The sequence below is a fragment of the Nannobrachium achirus genome, assembly GCF_963921795.1.
Source record: "Nannobrachium achirus genome assembly, chromosome: 4".
Taxonomy (NCBI): domain Eukaryota; kingdom Metazoa; phylum Chordata; class Actinopteri; order Myctophiformes; family Myctophidae; genus Nannobrachium; species Nannobrachium achirus.
This window is the reverse complement of record NC_137813.1, coordinates 11,781,308-11,804,934: the sequence shown is the minus strand read 5'-3', so window position 1 is coordinate 11,804,934 and position 23,627 is coordinate 11,781,308. Positions and strand designations below refer to the sequence as shown.

General features: G+C 42.2%; 2 protein-coding genes across 2 annotated transcripts in view; one reads left to right on the top strand and one right to left on the bottom strand.

Moving 5' to 3' along the window:
- Nucleotides 1-23,627, bottom strand: part of cacng1b (calcium channel, voltage-dependent, gamma subunit 1b) — a gene marked incomplete at both ends in the record, with an annotated part of 31,492 nt that overhangs the window by 6,974 nt on the left and 891 nt on the right. The window contains 2 exons of the mRNA XM_080724184.1: nt 1,794-1,868; nt 21,865-21,964. Coding sequence (XP_080580310.1) covers nt 1,794-1,868; nt 21,865-21,964 — 175 coding nt within the window. The remainder of the gene's footprint in view (nt 1-1,793; nt 1,869-21,864; nt 21,965-23,627) is intronic.
- LOC308284085 (nuclear factor 7, ovary-like) lies at nt 16,188-17,618 on the top strand (the record flags this gene model as incomplete). Its single annotated transcript, XM_080724624.1, has 1 exon — nt 16,188-17,618. One exon carries the CDS (start codon nt 16,188-16,190, stop codon nt 17,616-17,618), a length of 1,431 nt encoding a protein of 476 aa, XP_080580750.1.

Below are 23,627 nucleotides of genomic sequence, written 5' to 3'. Positions count from 1 at the left end.
ACTTTATCACGAACTTATCTGCAAAACCTTATTTTCTTGCACCAGTAGGACGTCGTTTGTACTGCTGCAGCTTTTGTATGGCAACGCTGGGTTTCTTTGCGTTGGATGAAGACTGGGGCGCCGATCGGTTCCTCCTCTTCTCTGCCACTTTCCAGTCTGAGAGACGCTGAAGTTCACGCTGGTCTGGGTTGGTTGCAGCTGGGATGATGTCGATCTGGAAACCCCTCGCGGCCATGTCCTCCGTCGCCTCTGCTGCGTTCTGGTACAGAACGGTCCCGTCGCTGTAGAATACCCTCATTCTGAATGGGTAGGGGGTTTGGAACTTTATTTTTTGATTTTTTAATTCTTTCTTTGCTCCAGAGTATTTTGCCCTCTCTTTGAGGACAGCAGGTGGGTAGTCATGGTCGACGAAAAAACGCTTGTCAAGGTAGAAGACCTGCTTTTTCTGCCACGCTCGGCGAATCACCTCTTCCTTCATTTTGTAGCTTGCAAACTTGGCGATGATAGAGCGCGGTTTAGCCTCGGGGTCTGTGGGCGCCGGTCCCAAGGCTCTGTGGCAACGTTCAATCCCCAGGTCTGTTTCAGCTGGGAAGTCTAATGCTAATTTCAACATGGTTTCAACAAAAGACCCCATTTCGTTGCCTTGTAGGCCAGCTGTTGCCTCTTCCGAAACACAATAAAGTCTTATGTTCCCCCTTCTTGCCCGTCCCTCGGCGTCGACCATTTTAGCTTCCATCTCCGCCTGTCGCTGCAGAAGCCGGTTCACCAGTACTGTTGTTGACTGTAGTACCGTTTCAACTTCGTCTATCCGGCTCTCTGCCTCGTCCATCCGTTTGTTGGTCTTGTTCAGCTCTTGTTTTATTTCAGCAAGCTGTGCCTTGTTGTCCTTTCTGAAGCCCCGAAGCTCTTTTAGTATGTCTAGTAGGCTTGGGCCGTCTTCCTCCTCCTCCCCCATGTCCTCATGGGGTTGGATCTCCGCGTCGCCGCCGCCGTTCTGGCCGTCGCCGTGTTCTGGCCATTCTTCCATATTTGTGGTCACGGAAGCATACGTTCTCCTTCTAGTAGATACCCCGCTGCTCATCACTTTGAATTAAGCACCCTTTGACTTTATTTAGATATTTACGAGGTTATTTCTTTATCACCGTCACGGAGCTCCACGTTCAAGCTGCCATCTTGTTTCGTGAACCGGAAGAACTCCCGCTTTCACATTTTCATGTGAAGGACCCCCAAAATTATATGTATTTGGCCACGGACCCCGATCTCAAAATATTTAGTTCCAGGGAGTCAGGGACCCCCATGAAGCAAAATTTGAGTTACAGAATGTTTGCTAAAAAATACATATATTCAAGATTTGCACACATTTTCAAAAATAGCAGATCTACAAGCTCGCAGCGCGGCAAAATAATTAAGGCCCCTCCAGTCCCACTCAGTCCCACTTGTGACGCCCCTGGGTGGAAACCATTCAGGAAATGGGAAATAGTTATGTCAAAGAAGCAATAAGCCACTAGAGGTCACAGTTTCCTGTACGCGCCAGGGGCTTGTAAGGAAAACAAGCGCTCCCCTTCCCTCATTCAGCTACAGATAAGCTGGATCAATGAATAGAAACCATCTCAGTGGCCTTGTGGTTAGAGTGTCTGCCCCGAGACTGGGAAGTGTGTGTGTGTGTGTGTGTGTGTGTGTGTGTGTGTGTGTGTGTGTGTGTGTGTGTGTGTGTGTGTGTGTGTGTGTGTGTGTGTGTGTGTGTGTGTGTGTGTGTGTGTGCGTGCGTGCGTGCGTGTGTGACGAACAATCACCTTTCTGGGTCTTGACTTCAAAAAGTTCTGCTTCCTCCCCCGATGTGAAATGTTTGAAGTAGGAACAGTTCTTTACTGAGAGAGAGAGAGAGAGAGAGAGAGAGAGAGAGAGAGAGAGAGAGAGAAAACATGTAAATATCCTATTTTCATTCCACAACATCGTTGAAGACCCCTGCTTTAAACTTTAATTCTAATACTATCATTAAGGTCTTGTGTTTTGCTAATTATTTGTGGGCACACTTGAAGGTTGGGGAATGAGAGTTGGGAGGTGGATGGATAAACATGTTGTCTTTTTGTCTTTCGTGACGTCATACATCAATACATAAAATCTAATCAAAATTCCTCCCACCATCCTTTCTTTCAGCGATTAAACCCATGAAACACATCTGTGTGTGTGTGCGTGTGCGTGTGCGTGTGCGTGTGTGTGTGTGTGTGTGTGTGTGTGTGTGTGTGTGTGTGTGTGTGTGTGTGTGTGTGAGTTTGTGTATGCGTGTGTGTATGTCCAGGCAACAGGGGAGCTGTTTGTTTCTCTGTTTGTGAGCGACTCACTAAAGAGGTAACCTAGCAACAGGCTGCTTCCACGCCGTCAAAGTCCTGAGTGCTAAATGAAGCGGTCCGGGAGGTAAAACATGGATCCATGTTCCCTCTCAGAGTCACATTAACACTGAGGAACGTATCTGTTGTTTTCCCCATGTAAAAGCTTACTGCAGGGGGGTCCGGGACCCCTAGGGGGTCCTCAGAGTTACTACAGGGGGTCCTCCAAATCTTTGTGTGATAGAAACTTTTTTTCTCCTTTTTTATATTAAACACTTGAACCATATAGCGTCCATATTCTGAAGAACTTTAGCCAAAAATAGCAGATCTACAAGCTCACAACGCCTCGCAGCGCGAGGCTTTGTGAGCTTGTAGATCTGCTATTTTCAGCAAAGAGCTTTGGTGTAGAGGGGGAAATTAAGAGCAGACTAAGTACAGAGTGAAAGTATTGACGGTTCAACTGGTTAAATATCTGAAAACACAAATTGACATGAATCCAAAATACACTGATGATTGTGCTGTAAAACAATGTAAAAAAGAAATGGAATCTCTGGAAAGGTTGTGGGGATCCCTGCTTCATCTCTCTCTCAACTAAGGGGTCCTTGGCCTGAAAACATTGAAGACCCCTGCCCTACTTTATCATCCTACAAGTGTGTCGTACAAAAGTGTTGTTGTGAGCTCGTAGATATATAGCTATTTTCACAATTTGAAAAATGTTTAAATAAATAAAAAAGACGCACATGTTTTCTACCTCTCACCTCCTGTTCCAGGTGAATCCGCCCACCTGATGATCTCATACTGTTAACCCTTTACCTTCCACCACCCATCTGTTCCCTCCTCCCACTCACACACTCACTCTGACTTTACTCCAGTACTAAAACATGTTCAGTCCTACTCTACACCTCAGAGGTTTTCAGTTCAGTTCAGTTTGAGTTTATTTCCAGCTCATAGGACAATACATAGGCTACATATCGTCGTTGTCCAAGTTTCAAATTTGTAAGTTTTTGTTTTCACTAGTTTAAATCATTTTTAAAATGATAAATGCAAAACGAACGGTTTTGGACATACAAGGTTTCCACCCGACAACGACGATATGCAATGTGTATTATAGTGCATGAGCAGGACAATCACATTAGAGTAAAAAAGGGGGAAAGTCCAAGCCACAGTTTGTCAAGTCCTTTTAACCTATTAAGGTGTCCATAATACTGGAAAAGGGGAAGGGGGAAGCAAAATGCTTATCGAGCCCTACCCCGGCTCAGTTTGGAGCGTTTCGCTGTTTCTATGTGTCATCTTCTCGACACCCAAACCTAACCCTTATACCCTAACCCTAATCTCCGCGGGGTGAGTTGCTAACCCTCCCGACGCTCCATTGTCGAAATGATGGTCGTTTGAAAGAGCGAGATTTCACCACACAGTTTGCAAGAAAAAAGATAATAGTATTAGTAATAATAATAGTTAATAATAAATAAGAAAAATAGATCATTGTCAGTGTTTTCAGCACTTGTCAAAAGAACATAATTAAAGTGGTATAATAGTACACAACCACACATATGTACATGACCCCTCCCACACACACTTTCTCCCATGTGAGAGTCAAGATGTCTTTACAGAGTTAGAGAGTTAGTTATACTTTAACCAATTAAGCTCCATTTTATACTTCGGCTATTGGAAGAAGAAAAAAAGCGACCTACGAGCTCACAATGCATCATTTTCAGTTTTACGTGAAATGCATAGCACATGACATAGGAAATCCACATGGAAGCCGCACTGTTATTAGAGCCTCGCAGTGTCCGAATTCACTATACTCTCTACTGCCTATAGTATAGGGAGTCAGATCCACTACATCTGAGTCATTGAAATACTGTACTTTTTATTCAACTTCAATTCTTTGAAAACTTTCTAGGCCTATATTTAGATTATAACTGCAAAACATACATTAGCAAATTAAGCCCTGTTTTATACTGCGTCTTTTCAAAAGTAGCCGATCGTCACAACGATTTGTGAGCTTGTATATCGGTCATAAATGTGTGGGGGTAAAAAGGTGAAATGGGACATATCTGCTTTAAGTACATTTTGATGCTGTAGTATATCTGTAACATACACACCAGGGCAGGAATTTGACCCATAGTTTGTCCTTGTGCCCCTCAAAACAATGGCATGACCTGAGGCCACAGTGGCCTTAATGCCCCTGCTGACTGTACCACTTTCTCCTGTCTATTTCTTGTCAATATGTAGACAGTAGACACCAGTGTCCTTTGTCGAGATTCTGAGAACTTAACTCCCCCGAGTCCCCATCTTTAAACCAATCCAGTGACTTTGATTGGTGCAGGGCTGAGCATGGATCTGATTGTAAATACCATCATCTATCTATTTCTCTGCAGATTACGTAGGTTATCATGCCTAACCCTTAAATTCAACAAATTATTTCAATGGACTAAAATCTTGTTTATTTTATGGCCTTCCTGCCCTGGCATTTGGCCTTTGTTCCCTCAAAAAATGGACAACACCAAAGGCCAAGTGGCCTTGCCCCTAAACTGACGAAATCCCAGACCTGATACACACACACACATTATACTATATGTATATAATGCCTCATCTCATCAATACAGGTTCAATTTAGAAGCACACAGATAACCAGTACAGGCTACTGTGTAGGTACATGCAGATAAGTGCCGTACATAGGATAAACGAACTCAGGTTTGACCCTGAATTATCATCGATGAACACACACACACACACACACACACACACACACACACACACACACACACACACACACACACACACACACACACACACACACACACACACACACAGCAGCTACATAGCCAGTTCATGACAGATAACCAGTTCACAGGTGGATTCTCTCCCATCCGGCACGTCCATGGTCTCACGCTTACACATGCAAGTCACATGCACGAGAACTAGTTCACGTTGGACATTCCAAACATGGTCATAACCAACAAGACCCACTGCTACCACCAATGATTTTGAAACCTACATTGACTTTCAAAAGTTTTTCCGAACATTAAGACTCAGAGAATTTTTTCATCCTAGTACGTCTAATCATTTTTTTCATTCTACTAACTCTAATTCTAATGTGTCCTCTGACATTGTTCAGAGTGATGTGGTTCCACTTCCAGCTACCACTGAACTAACAGGGCTTTCTCCTATGGGCAATAAAGTGAATACTTTCAAGAAAAAATCTACATTTATGCCTCCTAGAAATAGAAATGCTTCTCTAGAAACGTATTGTCGCATGGTTGAACATGATGTACAATGTGCTCTGAAAAAGAAACGGGATTTCAAAACCTTTAATAATCTGTCTAAAGCCGAAAGAGAATGTCTAAATGATCTAGGTAAAGACGCCTCCATTGTCATTAAACAGGCTGACAAAGGTGGCAGTGTGGTAATTCAAAATGCCACTGACTATAGCTGTGAAATCATGAGACAACTCAACGATACTACTTTCTATAGAAAACTACCTGGTGATCCCACTATTCAACTCAGAGCACGTGTACATGACAAACTTGACTTCTGGTTTAGTAATGGTGAACTCAACAAAGATGAATTGGCTTTTATGAAAACCGATCATCCCATTATTCCAGTTATCTACACCCTTCCTAAAGTCCACAAATCTCAAACTGTTCCATTGGTTGGCAGGCCTATAGTGAGTGGAATCGGTTCTCTAACCAACAATGTATCCACCTTTGTAGATCATTTGTTGAAACCTTGGGTCATTTCTCTTTCATCGTATACTAGAGACTCCATTGATTTTATTAATAAATTGAAAACAATTGATATACCCTCTGATTGCCTTTTAGCCACTTTTGATGTATCTAGTTTGTACACTTGTATTCCCCACAGTGGTGGCATTGAGGCTGTTAACTACTTTCTCAGGCAGAGAGACCCCTCTGAAAGACCCAGTACAACCTGTACAAGTGAACTTGCAGAACTTGTTCTGACTACTAACTATTTTAAATTTAAGAGTGATTTTTATCTCCAAACCAAGGGCACTGCCATGGGCAGCACGATGGCCCCTAACTATGCCAACCTGTACATGGGTCTTTTTGAGCTCTCTTTTGTCCTTGACTCTGAAGTGAACCCCTTCTACTCTCATATACTCACTTACCAGAGATATATTGATGACATTTTTATCATTTGGAAAGGTACGGCTGATAACTTGGGTCTCTTCCATAGCTACTTAAATTCATGCAATGAACATCTGAAATTTACTTTTGAATCCAGCGATTCACAAATTAGCTTTCTAGATGTTCGCATCATTAAGAATGGTGGTTCTCTACAAACGGATTTATTCCGGAAGCCAACTGATAGGAACACTTTACTTCATGGCAACAGTTTCCATCCTGATCATTTGATCAGAAGTCTTCCCATTAGTCAGTTCCACAGGGCTCGTAGGATCTGTAGTACTGATGAAAACTATCAGATACAAGCAGCCGATTTAACTAACCGTTTTATGTCAAGAGGGTATAAATCTGAGTGGGTTGACACAGCAGCTAAACGTTTTGAAACGACCACACAAGAAGAATGTCTTAATCCAGTTAAACGTCCTCAACAACAAAACAATCATCCCTTGTGTATCACCAAATATTCTCCTATCGGTTCTGAATTTAGAAAGATTCTCCATAAACATTGGCACATCATTGACACAGATCCAAAATTAAAAGTGGTCTTCAAAGAGCCCCCCAAGTTAGTTTTTAGACGGTCCCCCAACTTAAGGGACCAACTCATTCGCTCTTATACACCTCCCACGACCACCACTACTACTTTTCTATCTGACATCTCCCCTGGTAACTACAAATGCTCTAACTGTGCCCAATGTAGCTTCACCACTAAATGTAAAACCTTTACCCATCCACACAGTGGAAAGGATCTGACCATTAAAGGTGTCATCACATGTTCCACCACTTTCGTTGTATATTTGATAAAATGCCCTTGTGGATTGGCATACATAGGTAAAACTAGTAGAGCCCTACGCACACGAATCAGCGAACATAGAAGTAATATCAGATGTGGAGACGAGCGTAAGCCTGTAGCAGCCCATTTCAAAAAGATGGGACACAGCATCAGTTCTCTACGTTACTGGGGCATTGAAAAAGTAGAGAGACCCCCTCGGGGTGGAGATCAGAACCGTTTATTGCTGCAACGCGAATCCTTTTACATATATACACTCAATACCATGTCCCCTCATGGGCTCAACGAGGAATTCGATGTCAAACCCTTTCTATAACTTTAATAGGTTCTCTAATTGCTCTAAGGGCCTTTATTTGTTTTTTAATCATTTGTCTTTTGCAATGTATATCTTTTTTGTTTGTCATGCCTTACCTATACTTTTGTTTTGTACTGCATTCCTGTACCTACTGTTTTTATTTACATTTATTTTGGTCCATTTGTCTAGGCCCCTGTTTAAACTTTTTAGGAGTTTAGAACTACGACTATTTGTCTACTCCTAGTGTGATTGGATTGGATCCCAACACCCATGACTAACCTAAAAATGCCTTTGGCTCTGTTGCCTCTTAAATCTGTTAACATGTTTACAATTACATGTTTTTATTTATTTTTATCTATACTATTATACCCATACTGTCTGACTAATTACAACCTTTGCCCTGTAGAGGGGGTGGGTGTGCTATTGATCCTTTTGTTTGACACACAGCTGTCATCAATCTGAGACTCATCACTGCTTGTATTTAACACGCCTACTATGTACAATGTGACCAAACCTGAAGAAGACCCACTAGGGTTGAAACGTTGTTCCATTAAAATAAAGTTGTCGCTGGAGCTTGTAAACAGTGTGCGGACTTCCTTCTCTGTTCATGGTGCGTATTTTTGGTCCAGCACCTGTAAATACTTTTTGGAGATGTGCGTGCTTCCTCCTCTGCTCTGAATCATAACCAACAAGATCCAGGTCTCTCCATTGGACCAGACGACTCACGCCCTTTCACAAAGTTGCATGTAGATACACACTCACTTTAAGTTGCCTATAAAAGGCAACAGACCAAAGCCCAGCTCACCCTTCTCTCATCCATTCCATTCGTCTCTACCTTCCTATCTCTCCTACCTTCCTATCTCTCCCGTTCCGCATTACTTTGATGTTCTACTTGTTTGGAATAAACTATTGATGCCCTATAATAATCTGTATTGTCCCTGAAGGGAAGTTAATTAAACTATACATTGAAGAGATTCTTTATCTGTTAAGAATAAATAAAACAAATCTATCAACAGTTTAGTTTTTAATTGGTATTTTATAAGACCAATTAATAGCTTTTAAGCTTTTGATTACATCGTTGCTGCTCTCTGTGCTGATGTCATTGCACTGACCTTTAGATTTGCGATTACGTTTTCACTCTTTTGTGCTGAGCAGAAATGCTGAAGGTTTTAGTTTTTAACCCTGTCCTGTTTTCTTTTATGTCGCTGCATTGTAAAGAACTTTCTTCACATATAGTATTGTTAACGTGTGCCTCATTCAACACGTTAAGAGAGAAAGGCCTCTTTCACTAAAACAACCTCCGCCTGTTAAAGTGACATTGAACTTGAGGTCAGTTAAATATATAACAAAGACCTGGTTTACTGGAAAAGGTTCCAGTATTCAGACAGGTAGTCTAGTTTATGTATAGTGCAGGCTTTTGTTTCTTTCACCATAGCAAAAGCTGCATTCATGGTCTGGAGAGTGTAATCTTCTAATGGTGTAGACCAGTGGTTCTCACCCTTTTCAGGTTGGGACCCCCAAAATAATCATATTTTAACTGGGGACCCCCCACCCTGACGAGCACTAAGAGTTGAGGCATTACATTTTGTATAATACATTTTTGTATATTCACAATTTCTGCCTCTAGTATTTGACAATTTGGCCAATGTTTAATTTGCCATTTTAGAGGTATTAAAAAGTCCTTACATTGTTGTTTTAGAAATGTTCAGATACCCTCTATCCACTTAAGCTTTATGTTGGTTTGTTTGCTGTTGAATGAGAAAACAATATTGCACATTAAGTTAATAATCTGGGGACCCCCCAAAATAATTTGGGACCCACAGGTTGAGAACCACTGGTGTAGAAAAACAAGATGCTCTCACCTCTGAGACTCAAACTCTCTCACTTAATAATATGAATAATGTGCGGACACACACACACACACGCACACATGCATGCACGAAAGACACACACAAACAAGGACGTTTGTATACTGTAACTTGTACTTGTGAGGACATCAGCCTTGTAGGATCGTTTTTGCCATTTTCAACCATACCTAAAGCCAGAAATAGCCGATCTATGAGCTCACAACATGACGCAGTGCGTAGATCAGCGATTTTCAGATGATTCTCAAATGGCAATTCTGCATAATATTTTTGTAGGCCTATCTATATGTGGCATAACTCCAACCACGCTAATCCAAAAACCTAACATCTAATAAGGGCTCTATTTTCATCCATGCCTTAATGCTTATCTTCCTTGCCTTTTTTTTTTACTATTTTGTAAAACATCTAAAAATACTTACAATTGCTGATCTACAAGTGTCAATGTAGATCGGCTAGTTAAAGTATTTTAAAATGTTTTTCCAAATAGTAAAACAAAGGCAAAAAAGTTTAGTGATAAGGGGTAAGACATGCACAAGAATATAGATGTTAATGTGTAACGTGTCTAATCCTGGGCCTATATAGAACCCCAACCTCAATCTTTCACTTAGTGTAAACCAAACTCCTCAAATCGTTCTACAGGGTTAGATAAACCACCATAAAAGCACCATTTATCTTGAGAGAACTTTCCCCACAGTGTATGCTTCTCACTTTCTGCTACACCTGGGGATATCTCACATGTACAGTCATAAAGGCACGTACTTACAAACACACGCACGCATGCCTGCACACATGAAAGACAGCTACACACAAGGGAGCAAATGTATATGTTACAGGATGTTTGGGTAACCCAGGACGTTCATTGTAAGAGCGCTCGTTTTGTAGTTCACCACACACTAATCACCACCAGGTGGCGTACGACAGCCATTCACTCATACTCTATGCATTTACTAGTGAAGGCGCTGACGTCACTCGTTTGCGACTATATTTGCGACGTTGTTTACCTAGCCTAGCCTAGCCTAGCCTAGCCTAGCCTAGCCTAGCTTAGCCATTATCGTGCGCTTGCCCAGGCCTTACGGCCTGGGCAAATATTAATATAACGATTGCGTCCACCACGGCTTCGTAACTCGCGCGGCGCTCCGCCGGCCGCGCGGCCCTGGCCCGCTCTTCGCGGCCACTCGCGCCTACGGCGCTCGGGGGCGAAGAGCAGGACCAAGGACCGCTGGCCTTCGCGCCGCTTGGGGCTTCGTGGATACAGGGGGGCTTCGTAACTCGGTTGGGCTTCGTGTCTGGGGCTCCGCCAGGCTCCGCCTGGAACACGTTGCTGTGGGTGCCCCGGCGCCGCCCCGGCGCCGCCCCGGCGCCGCCCCGGCACCGCACGGCGAACGCTCCGCGTCTTGAACGTGCTGGTTCTCTATTAGACTATGACATATACACACATAAGACATCCACACACATCAAACTCACACTCACTCATTTGTTGGTGTTATATTTCCCAGCAGAGCGCGGCGATTGAAGCTCGCTAATGGATTAGTTTGATGTGGTTTTCTACAGTCATGTGTCATTTCGTGGGAAGGTAATTTCACAAGTCACCGTGGGGGGGTTCACTGCAATGTTATACAAATTAAAGTACAGTAATTGAGTAAATGTACTCAGTTACTTTCCAGGACTGGTGGGCAGGGGCGTCAATTGGGTATGGCAAGGTTTGGCAACTGCCATAGCTTGGCTTTCTGGTCAAAATTAAAATGCACTTGTTAAAATACATTTATAAACTGCCTCCGTATTGATTATTGTGTTATAAACTAAAAATAAACTAAAATAACGAATGCAAATCAGAACAAAATGACAGATTTCACAAGGCCCCCCACACTTTTCCACACTTGTATTCCGCCTATATCATGATCAGGTCATGTTCCACCTGACATGAAGTGTCAGATCAGTGATGTGCATAATTGTACATAATCAGATATATCTAGTATTCTCTCATGACAGTTGTTTAGGTGGATATAAAAATGAAGAAGAAGCCGTCATCTCTGGATGCATTCTAGACTGCATTCGGAAGCTTAAGTTGTCTCACATTTACCATGATACGAAATTAGTGTTTGCTTGGCCATTGATATTGATGCTGTCTGGTGACCTTGCCATAACAGCCTTTGCTGAATCGAATGGTGGGAGATTCACTGCATTGTTGTCATTTTATTTAATTTCAAGCCTAACCCTAACCCTAACCCTTTATTTAAGCTCGAAAGGCACTGAGCCAGGTTACACCCTCATTTACGGTGACAACGAACAAGCAACAAAGCGGCAGCAGCAGCGAACAATGAAACAAACAGACAGGAAGACAAAATGTATCAAAATGAAATACTAGGTAGGTTAAAACACAAGTACAAACAGATAAACAATACATCATCATCGTGGATTGTACAGTAAACTGTGCCTAGTGATGGCATAGAAACACACTTTGAAACGTGTTGAAGGGCATTGCAGGAGTTGAGGGCATTAAAAGAAGAAGAGGGTTTGCCAAGCTCGGTGTGTGCCCTGGGGATGTTGGGGTAAAAGTAAGTCATTTGATCTTGTACAGCACTGGTTTTTCCAGGACAACATCTCAGAGAGATGCAAAGGATGTTTCCCTATGAGGGCTTTCACCCATTAAAACCAGGGAAAGCAGCTACCGGTATGTCATTTTTCGATCTTAGTGTTGGCTATTCAAAAATAGCGGATCTACAAGTTTTTACATCTGCTATTTTCCTTCTTCCTTTCTTTTTTTTATCCCGCGATTTTTCTCACCCGGTGTCAATTGCCTAATCTAATCTTGGGCGCTACACTCCCTCTGCCAATTCGCCCTTTGTCAAGTCCCGCCCGTTGTCCTGCCCCTTTTCGCACCCATTGGTTGCTGTGTCTTGGTGGGACAAAAGTCCTTTCTCTCCATCCAATACCATTGAAATTCAGTTGCTTCTTATTGTTATTTTATTTTGTTATTTTAAACTTGGTTTCAGTAAAAAGGAGCCTCACAGTATAGTGACTGGGCATGTCTTTACTTCTCCAAAAATAATGTTTTAGCAAATTCAACATAAAAAGGCGGAACCAGGGCAGGACAAGGCAGAAAGAGCTGGCTGGTTGGTCAGTCATGGACCAATCAGAAGGCTGACAAAGGGTGAATTGAGAGAAACGGACTGACTTCATGCTTCCTTCTTTGCATGAGGACTGAGGAGTCCAAACCAGTTCTTTTCACCTGACAGGGGGGAGTAAAGTTTCCCCGGTTAGATGTAGCACGTGGAAGGAACACGTTATTCCAAACAGTTCCTTTCCCCCTCCATCATTATATTCTGTATATCAATTTGGGGGTGCTTGGCATGAAACAAATTTCAGAACTACTGATATAGAAGGCATTTGTAGAATCGGACTCATGTCTTTATGGGTTCAAAATAAATAACAACCAATGCCTCCCTGCAAGAGAAGACCAACCAACCATAAAATAAAGTGTACATTTACAGGGTTATTATGGTTGAAGCTGCACTAGGCCTACTACTGTAGATTTAGATAGCTTTAAAGCCCAGCTCAAGACCTATTTCTTCACTCTTGCTTTTAGTTGATTTTTAAATCCCTGTGCTGTTATTCATGTCCTCACTGTTTTGCCTGATTCAATGCCTTTTTAGCTTATTTCAATGTTGTTTTATGCCCTTGCTTTTCTTTTTTGCTTTATTGTTAAATTATTTAAATTATATTAACGGTAAAGCGCCTTGAGCTGCATTTCATGCATGTCATGAAAGGTGCTGTACAAATAATTCACTGAATTACCCCCTTGGGATAATAAAGGTATCTATCTATCTATCTATCTAAATAAAGATTATTATTATCATTATTGCGTTATGAAATTTTCCTTTTCTACCCTTGAACCTTTCCTTTTCAAAAGATTTTTTATACATTTCATACATTTGATAACTTGAAACAGGACATTCTGCATAATGAGCACTTGAGTACATTTTGAATTCCAGACTTTTACTTCTAACAGAGTATCACTGAGGTAAAAAAAAATTGTACTTTTTCCACCACTGATTATTGTGTGTGTGTGTGTGTGTGTGTGTGTGTGTGTGTGTGTGTGTGTGTGTGTGTGTGTGTGTGTGTGTGTGTGTGTGCGTGCGTGCGTGCGTGCGTGCGTGCGTGCGTGCGTGCGTGCGTGCGTGCGTGTGTGCTTGTGCGCATTCAGTCACTGTTTTGGTTTTCTCCAGTGGTCTGACTCACATGTGTTGTTTGGTCCTAACTCTAACTTCAGTCTCAGCTGACGCTTGAGAGTGGGCGGGGTCTGGAACCAAGCTAAACTCTAACTCTAAAACAAACAAAATAAAAATAACACTATAGTTACTGTTGTCAAATAGCTGCACCCCCCATGTTGGTCCTTTTTATTCTCTGCTCTCATAATGATCCTGACCTTTAGCCAGGCTGCATGACTCACAGTCCTGAAGCAGCACTTTGCCTATTTTCAACCTTATCTTTGTGTAATTGCTCCTCACTAATGCTCATTATAAGATGGGACCATTTTCTGCCTGCTCACTCTGTGTGTCATTGGTGGGTGCCTGTGCACAGTTCAGAAACCAGCCTAGAGCAATGACACATCAACAAGTTGAATTTCAAGTTACTAATACAGCATGCTGTCACGCAGAAACCAGCTCCAAAGTATTAACTTTTCAACACAACATACACTCATCAAAGTTGGTATGGCGACTTTATACATTAGCAGACACTTGAATGTGTCCTTAATATTAACATGCTCAAGTGGAGTTGGGAGGTTTCTGTGTAGGTTTTCCATCTGACTTTGTCATTCTAATCAAGGATGGACAAAACATTGTTGAATCGTCCTGCAAGTTGGAGTTATAGGTGGTTTGAACGACAATTTGAGAATCCAATGGAGTTGGGAGGTTTAGTCAGAACTCAGAAGTGCTTTTTAACACTTCATGTAAAACCCACACACAGACGTAAAGGGTGTCCAATAGCACTGCTCCCTCAATCCCTGAGGCCTACAGCTGTCAATATGGAGGTTGTAAATAAACCTGTGGTTTCCAAACGGTGTGCTCAATAACTCTGGTGTGTGCATGGTTTGACAAAACCTAGATGTGATTTGGTATGTTGTGACAACCAGTCAACCACACATTACTGTCTTCATGAAGACCAACCAACAGGCTGGCAGGCAAAGACTAAGTATGTTTACATCCCCATGAGTCTGTCTGTCTGTCTGTCTGTCTGTCTGTCTGTCTGTCTGTCTGTCTGTCTGTCTGTCTGTCTGTCTGTCTGTCTGTCAGTCTGTCAGTCTTGCTGTAAGCAGACTATGGTCCCTAAACGGAAATTCACGTTATCACGAGACTCACCGATAACAAAACGATAGCGCCAAAATAAAATAATAAAACAGGTCACTAGGTTCCAGTTGTACTCTCACAGAGTCACAGACCCGTAAGGGTCCATTTCGACCACCTGGTGGTCCCTGGTCCATATTTTGAGAACCACTGGTCAACAAGAAAATTGCATTGTATTATCTCTATTGTTCCCAGTTTAGATAAAAGCCACAGTCCTGCCTTTTACATATCTCATTCCAATCAATTCAACAAGTGGAGCATACAATATTTATGTATTAGTGTGTGTGTGTGTGTGTGTGTGTGTGTGTGTGTGTGTGTGTGTGTGTGTGTGTGTGTGTGTGTGTGTGTGTGTGTGTGTGTGTGTGTACTTTGCAACAGGTACGTGGAGTGTCAAAGCTCTGCCCATTGCCGAGACAATAAGATTAACCTTCCGTTCAAACACACATCTTTCACTGAGGACACACTTTCCTCTGCTACACACTGTGTCTCCACTGCTACAGGAGGGACAACGGGAAAGTAATTACGGTACGTACATTTGCTCAAGTACTGTATTTATGTACAATTTTGAGGTACTTTACTTGTGTCTGTCCATTATTCAATATTATATACGTCGTCCACCCGACTATCTACGGGGTATATATTGTACTTTGTAGCTTGTACTGCAATTATTCACAAGCTTTAGTTACAATTTACGCTGAAGATTTAGATTATTACAACACATACATGAACAAATTAAATCCTATTTTGTACTTCGGAAAGATTGCTGATCTAACAGTACAAGCTCTTAACGTGTTGCATCGTGATGTTATTGTTGTTCTCCGCTTGAAGATAAGCTCTTTAGAAAAGACTGTGACACATTGTTAACACTAAAAACAAACATTCTGCATTAAGGGTACTTTTAATTTAGTTTACTGTAAGTATATTTTGACGGGAACAAATAATAATACAGTACATGGCTTTTACTTGTAACAGAGTATTTTTACATCATGGCATTTCTACTTTATCTAAGTAGCCTAAATCTTTGTACTTCTTCCGCTGTTTCTCACCACTTGAACTCGCTGTTGACAGTTATTGACTAAATTAACTTTAACAAGAACGGTGGAAGTAAACTTCAGGGAACGTTCTAGGATGAGAGAATGTAACCACCACTCTTCTTCTTCTTCTTTCAGCTAATTCCCATCAGGGTGTCACCACAGTGGTTCATCTGCTTCCATCTGCTTCTGTTTTCTGCATCTTCTTCTGTCACTCCAGCCACCTGCATGTCCTCTCTCACAGCATCCATAAACCTCAACCTTGGCCTTAATCTCTTCTCGTCTTGCCTGACAGCTCCATCTTCAGCATCCTTCTCCAAGTGTTACCAAGATAGACTGGCTGATTTCCTGTCTTGATCAGGGAGTTTGTACAGTAGCTTGTAGACAAAATGGCTTCTAAATCATCTTTCAAAGAAGAGGACTTTTCTTGTCCTGTGTGCCATGACATATTTAAAGATCCTGTTATCCTGCCGTGTAGCCACAGCTTCTGTAAAGCCTGTCTGCAGGAATGGTGGGGAGAGAAGCAAACAAAGGAATGTCCGGTTTGTAAGAAGAGTAATTCAATGGAACCTCCTCTTAACCTGGCTCTGAAGAACCTGTGCGAGGCCTTCATACAGGAGAGACTTCAGAGAGCGACGGAGGTTCTCTGCAGTCTGCATGCTGAGAAATTCAAACTCTTCTGTCTGGAATGTCAACAGCCAGTGTGTGTTGTGTGTCGAGATTCTAAAAAACACAATGAGCACAGATTCAGACCTGTTGATGAAGCCGCTGTGGATCTCAAGAAGGAAGTCCAGAAATCACGGTGGCCTTTAGAAGAGAAACTGACGGTCTTTAATCGAGTTAAAACAAACTATGATAAAACAGCAGAACACATTCAGGTGCAGGCCGGGCACACAGAGACACAGATGAAGGAAGAGTTTAAGAGGCTTCATCAGTTTCTAAACGAGGAAGAAGAGGCCAGCATCTCTGCACTGAGGGAGGAAGAGCAGCAGAAGAGTCAGATGATGAAGGAGAAGATTGATGGTTTGAACAGAGACATATCCACCATTTCAGACACAATCAGAGCCATAGAGGAGGAGCTTAGAGCTGAACACATCTCATTCCTGCAGAACTACAAGACCACAGTGGAAAGAGTCCAGCTCAAACTGCAGGACCCACAGCCGTTCTCTGATAGACATGGAGCACTTATAGACGTGGCCACACTCCTGAAAAACCTGACCCTCAGAGTCTGGGAGAAGATGAGGGACATTGTCTCCTACACTCCTGTCATTCTGGACCCCAACACTGCCCATCCAGAACTCATCCTCTCTGATGATCTCACCAGTGTGAGACATGGAGGGAGACAACAGCTTCCTGACAACCCAGAGAGGTTTGACTGGTGGTACGGTGTCCTGGGTTCTGAGGGCTTTAACTCAGGGACTCACAGCTGGGATGTTGAGGTTGGAGACAATACGAACTGGAAGGTAGGTGTGTCAGCAAAGTCTAAACAAATGAAGGGAGCCAGAAGGGGTCAATACTGGGAAATAGAGTCATATAGAAGTAATCATTATGCAAGCTGCTCATCAGAGTCAGACATCCGTCTCTCAGTGAAGCAGAAACCGTTGAGGATCAGAGTCCAGCTGGACTGGAACCAAGGAAAACTATCCTTCTCTGATGTTGATACTAACACAGACCTACACACCTTCACACACACATTCACAGAAACACTCTTTCCATTCATTTGGTCTAATTATTATCATTCTCTCCCTCTGAAGATGTTACCACAGAAGATCAGTGTACCTGACATCTGTCTAGTGTCTCTTTCCAAGGACAAGAACTAAGTGAACCGTGTTGTGTAATGTACAGTGTTTCACAAGTTCGGATTTGTTGATTTGTCAGCCCTGCTCAGGAGGTGGTACTAACATGAATAACGGGAACCCGGGAACCCAGAACGCAGAACTTATTCTTTCAAAATGGTTCCCCCAACAAGGGAAAATAGCCAGTCTAGTAGGCCTATCTCACAATGTGTTATTACAGTATGCGATGCCTTTTTTATGATTTACTTTGCTTATGACATATCTCCCACTTTAGCGGTTGTTCTGGTTTTAATGGAAACAACACAGAGGTTCTGTAAGGTTCTGGTATACCCTCGAAAGTCATCATAACATAGTTAGACAGATGATGATGATGATGATGATGATGATGATGATGATGACGACGACAACGTTGACGACTATGGAGTCTTTAAAGGGGAATCAGTCAATAGTATTGTTTTGTGTTCGAGGCCACTCTAACACAGTGTATCTAAAACATTTTCTTCTCAAGGCCTCGGATGATGGTCATGAATACTTGTCAGTTTTAGAATCTATATCAGCGGTTTATTTCTCAACCTTTTGAATTACAAGGACCTACAGTTTGATATGCATAGGTCCCCCGTTTGATTCAATGTATTTTTAAATCTCTAAGACCCCACAACATTGTTAAATTCTCAGCGCTCACTTTAACTCTGAGAGTGTACAAATAGAACCAAATGGACTAAATGTCCTTTTGGTTACATTAGTACACAGTTACAGACCTGTGAAGGTCCATGTAGACCCCTGGTGGTCATGTGATTTATGTGATTGGTTTTTGATGTAATATTGATGACATGTTCATAATATCTACTGTCTGTAGTCAACAATGAATAATTATACATTTATATAACATATATTTAGTGTCCGTTGTCTATTATCAATAAATGTATTAATATCAATATTAGTAACACAATAAAAACAGGATGTTCAATCTATCTTGTGCATGTCATTATGGGCAAACATTTTTCTCAGACACAAATGTACATAATATTATTTAGAGTTCATGTTTACTTTGCAAAAATTGATACCGGTACATTGCAACTTGCAGAGGTCATGTTAAATATTACAGAAATGTTTATGACTCCACAAGGGCTGAGGTAAATATGATCCCTAGAGAGAAAATCAAGCATGTTATCACCTAACTCACTGATAATAAAACTACAGCACCTTAATAAAATATTAACACAGGTTAATTGATAAGGCTCAACGTACAGTTTGTTTCTGGGATGGGGACTTACTGTAAGGGTCGTTCACACCAAGCGACATAACTATAACCTTTTTTGTTTTGTATTGTTGCTTATTAAAAACAACAAAACCTAAAAACATACACATACTAAAAAAACATCACTGAGGATTAAAAAAAAAACTAGAAAAATAACAGTTTTTTGGGTTAAAGGTTCATGGCTATTATTATAGTATTATTTATATTATATTGCACATATGTGTGTTGTGTTCTTGTTGAAACCTGTTGTATGTATATGCTCATGCTTTTATTGTTTGCTCTTTCTCTGTACAGCACTTTGGTAAATTTCGGTTGTTTTAAATGTGCTTTATAAATAAAGTTTGATTTGATGGCTGGATTATTTAAATGGTCTTAATGGTTATTAATTAATTAATATTGTTGGTTTAATGTATGAATTAATTAGTCACATTAGTCATGTTGAGGAGTGGAGGTACTTCACCATGAAATGTATTAGAGGAATACTATTACTGACAGTGATGATATGTTGTTAACAGAGTATGTTAAATATTACAGAAGTTTTTTTTTGTATGAGGTATGAGGTAAACTATGAACCCTAGAGGGACATTCAGGTATGTTATCACCTGACTCACTGATAATAAAATGATAATACAATATTACCACAGCTTACATGGTAAGGCTCAATGTACCCAGTGTTTCTAGGATGTAGATTAATGAGTTTTTATTTTTCAGAGGGCAGTTTTTACATCGATGATTACAAAATGCAGGTATGGACTCAAATTGTAAATATGAATTACAAATATTTGAGTTAAATTAAGTTGCCTTGTAGCTTGAAAGCCTTGCCAAGCCACGTGTGGCCCAGAGGGCAGGAGCCTATCTTGTGTTTCTGTAGCTTGATAAGTACACCCAAAATAGCAGATATACAAGCTCAGTGCCGCGCTGCCAGCTTGTAGATCTGTTATTTTTGAAAAGTGTGTTTTTTAAGTGGACATTTGTAACTCAAATTTTGCTTCTGGGGTCCCTGGAACTAAATATTTTGAGATGGCCAAATACATGTAATTTTGGGGGTCCTTCACATGAAAAGGTTTGAGCACCACTGACATAGAAACATAAGTTTCCTTAGAAGGATTGGAAATATTCAAAGACTTTTCAATTTTTTTCAAAAATAGCAGATTTACTCACTCGCTGTGAGCTTGTATATCTGCTATTTTTCAATAGTTAAAGTACCCAGGGCCCAGAATGAGGTGCGACACCCCCTCACAGTCAGCTGCTACCACCTCCCCTCTATACCCTCCCCTCCCCCCCATCCATCCCAGTGGTGCTGTGGCTCATGAGGTGACGGAGCTTAACGGAACACTTCATTAAGGCTGCTTCTGATCCTAGTTGCACCCGAGGGGGGGGGGGGGGGGGGGGGGGGGTTGGTGGGTGGAGGGATGTGCTAGGTCTCTCCTCTCCATAAGGCACACACACACACACACACACACACACACACACACACACACACACACACACACAAACACGCAGGAACGTGTGCGCACACACACACACGCATGTGTTCATGCACACACATGCACACACGTACACTAATAGCTGTGTACGCAATATCCCTTGTATGGATAAACCATTCAGCCAAACAATGGCCTGCATACTCTATACATTGTTAACAACATAAACAAGACGCAACCAGCCCTTAATTGGTCTGACTTGTCTATAGACAAGATTCACCTATGTAGTAGCTACTGTTTACTATGCGACACCTCTGTCATATCTGCCCCAGGCTGGGTCCTATACTATATCACAACACACACGCGCACGCACGTCACACGCACGGCACGCACATGGTGAAGGGAATAGATACAGGTGGAATGCATAATAGAACCGAATGTTACCGAGTAATAAAAGCTGCTATTGTGCTCACGCCTTCTCAACTGGCAGCGTGTTCAAAGACTTCCTCTGTGAAACAGAGACAGTAAAATCCTTACTCAGAGAGATTTCAAATAATAAACACGCCCCATTTGGAAACTCACTCTCCACGCCTGCTCCGAGATGCAGGTTCCGCTGCACTAGACACCGGCAGCGGTTGAGCCGGTCAAAATGCAGGGAAGATCGCCTCTTCTCTTAACATCGTCGTATTCGTATCCAAAGAATAAAGATAGTCCAAGGCACCTACAGATATTTCAGGTTGCGACACGCAAAGTACTATTTTACGACATCGTTGAAAAAAATATATATGTTTAAATCACTTATTTAGTGCAGTCTGTGCCATGTTTTCCCATTCAACAAAACCCCCCGATGGCAGGTGCCAGTACCAATTTGGCTACAATGGAAAGAGTGTCTCAAACCATGCCTGTGTTTAAATCACATTTGAAAACTCACTTGGACTCGTTGGCTTTCAAAAACCCTGGCAGGAGTTTTTTTTTTTTAAATGTGCTCTATAAATAAAATGGATTGGCTTGAAAGACACCAGAATCACTGTTATACGTTTGAGTCCAACATGGTTATTTTTCCTACATTAAACAATTAAACAATGCGTTTATATACAGTAGCTATACAAGCAAAAGAAGATAATAAATAAATCGTTCGTCAAGGTTCAAGTAAAGTTCTCAAGTTTTACACAAACAAATGATCTTCGCAATTTCTATTTGTCAAATTCTACCATACTTCATTCATTGGCACATAAGTGCCCCAGTGCCCCAAAAGTGAGGAATTCTCCTCTCCCACACACACACACACACACACACACACACGCAAGCACGCACAACACGCACTCTCTCTCTCTCTCTCTCTCTCACACTCACTCACTCACTCACTCACTCACTCACTCACGCACAACACTCGCTCTCTCTCTCTCTCTCTCTCTCTCTCTCTCTCTCTCTCTCTCACACTCACTCACTCACTCACTCACTCACTCACTCACTCACTCACTCACACACACACACACACACACACACACACACACACACACACACACACACACACACACACACACACACACACACACACTAGATGAAACACCTTATACTAGTGGATTACCTCCAGGTAAGCTGAGGGGACCGCAGCCCTTCCTGTCAGGGTCTTCCTCCATGATGAAGATGGTCTTCTTGCACAGCCTCCACAGGCCGAAGTGAGCCGCCTGCCACCACACCAAGGTTATTATGAGAGTTAAAGGAGCACTTCACACATTTTAAACAAAATAATATGGTTGCTGACGGGCAGAAACCTCCTATCTCCACATTCTAACATTTGATGTTATTTTGTAAATCAAAGCCCTACTTGATCATACTGCAGCGTCACAGAAAAGCATCAAAAGAAGCCGATCCTCAAGCTCGAAACGCAGTGCAAAACGTGACGTGAAACGTCAAGATCTGCTACTGTACTTTTGCTTTTTTTATTAGCATCTTGAAAGTAACAGTTTTGTACATAAGAGGTTTCCACCGACAGAGACAATATAATTGGTCCTCGTTAAGTTCATTATAAGATAGCCTGCCCTAACGCAGGTTGATTTGGGACTAGAGGGGCGGATTCAAATTCTCAGCTGAAAACAGCCGGTGGATCCTATTGGTTCACAGATGGCCAAGGGGCGGCAGTGGCTCAGGGGTAGAGAAACCGCCATTAGAACACGGAGAGTTCCCGAAGGGTTCCCAGTTCGATCCCCGGCTCCCCCAGAGTTAGTGTCGTAGAGTCCTTGAGCAAGACTCTGAACCGCTAGTTGCTCCCGAGCAGGTTGGTGCCTTGCATGGTTTCCTCCGCCATCGGTGTATGCATGTGTGTGTGAATGGGTGAATGTAATGCACAATCTATGTAAAGTGCCTTATATAAAGGCACTATATAAATGCACCATTTACTGATCTGTGCACCCGCCCCATGGTCCGCCCCTGCTCCCCAATAGCACACAGCTTATAGAGCCCTTTAATACATCACAACATTTGGAGCGACGCCTCCCTGCACTCTGGTTGGTTGGGGAAATATGGAAGGTTGACTCCCACTTCCTAAAAGTCTGGGTAGGCTAATTATAACATGACACTATTTCTGTCTACTCACAGAGGAGGGCAGGGACGTGCTGGGCCCCTCATTCAGCCCAGGAAAAGGAGTTGGAGAGGCCCTCATTGCGCGCGGCCATTGGCTGTGCACCAGATTTGTTCGACTTCCGGGCACGCTGCGAGGCCCTACATACTAACTGATGAGCATTTATTGTGATTTTACTGTCTCATCGTTTTTCTGGTATAAAGAGAGTCTAATGATCATAGTCAAGGAAGCTAGGGAGTAGTGGGCCGGTATTCAGATGATAGACAAGCCAGTGGGGCCAATGTGATATGGCTCTGTGGGCTGCTGCTACTCAGCACTATAGACAGAGATCTCTGTCTATAGCTGCTGCTACTCAAAGATTGGCCATTTCAGATCATGAGAGACAAGCCAGTGGGCCAATTACATGAGTTATATTTACTTTGTGGTCCAGCCATTTTTTTTAATGGCCGGCCGTTTGGGAGTTGTCCTGCTTTTCCTAATGGCCAGCACGTCCCTGGAGGATGGCTGTAGACTGTGGTCATTTTGAACATGATTTTGAACTTAATGCAACAATGGCTTCTATTTTGGCATGGAAACATTCCAGGGAAGAGTGAGGCTGTATAGTTTATATTAACTTGGAATCTTCATTGTTAGGCAGGTTTCAGAACTGTCCACAGCCCATCATTGAGACAATGAATAAATATTGTCCATAAACACAGAGTCACAGAATGAGTGTGGACAGAAATGGTGCCATCTAATGAGCATTGGTGAGGACCAATTACATGAGGAAC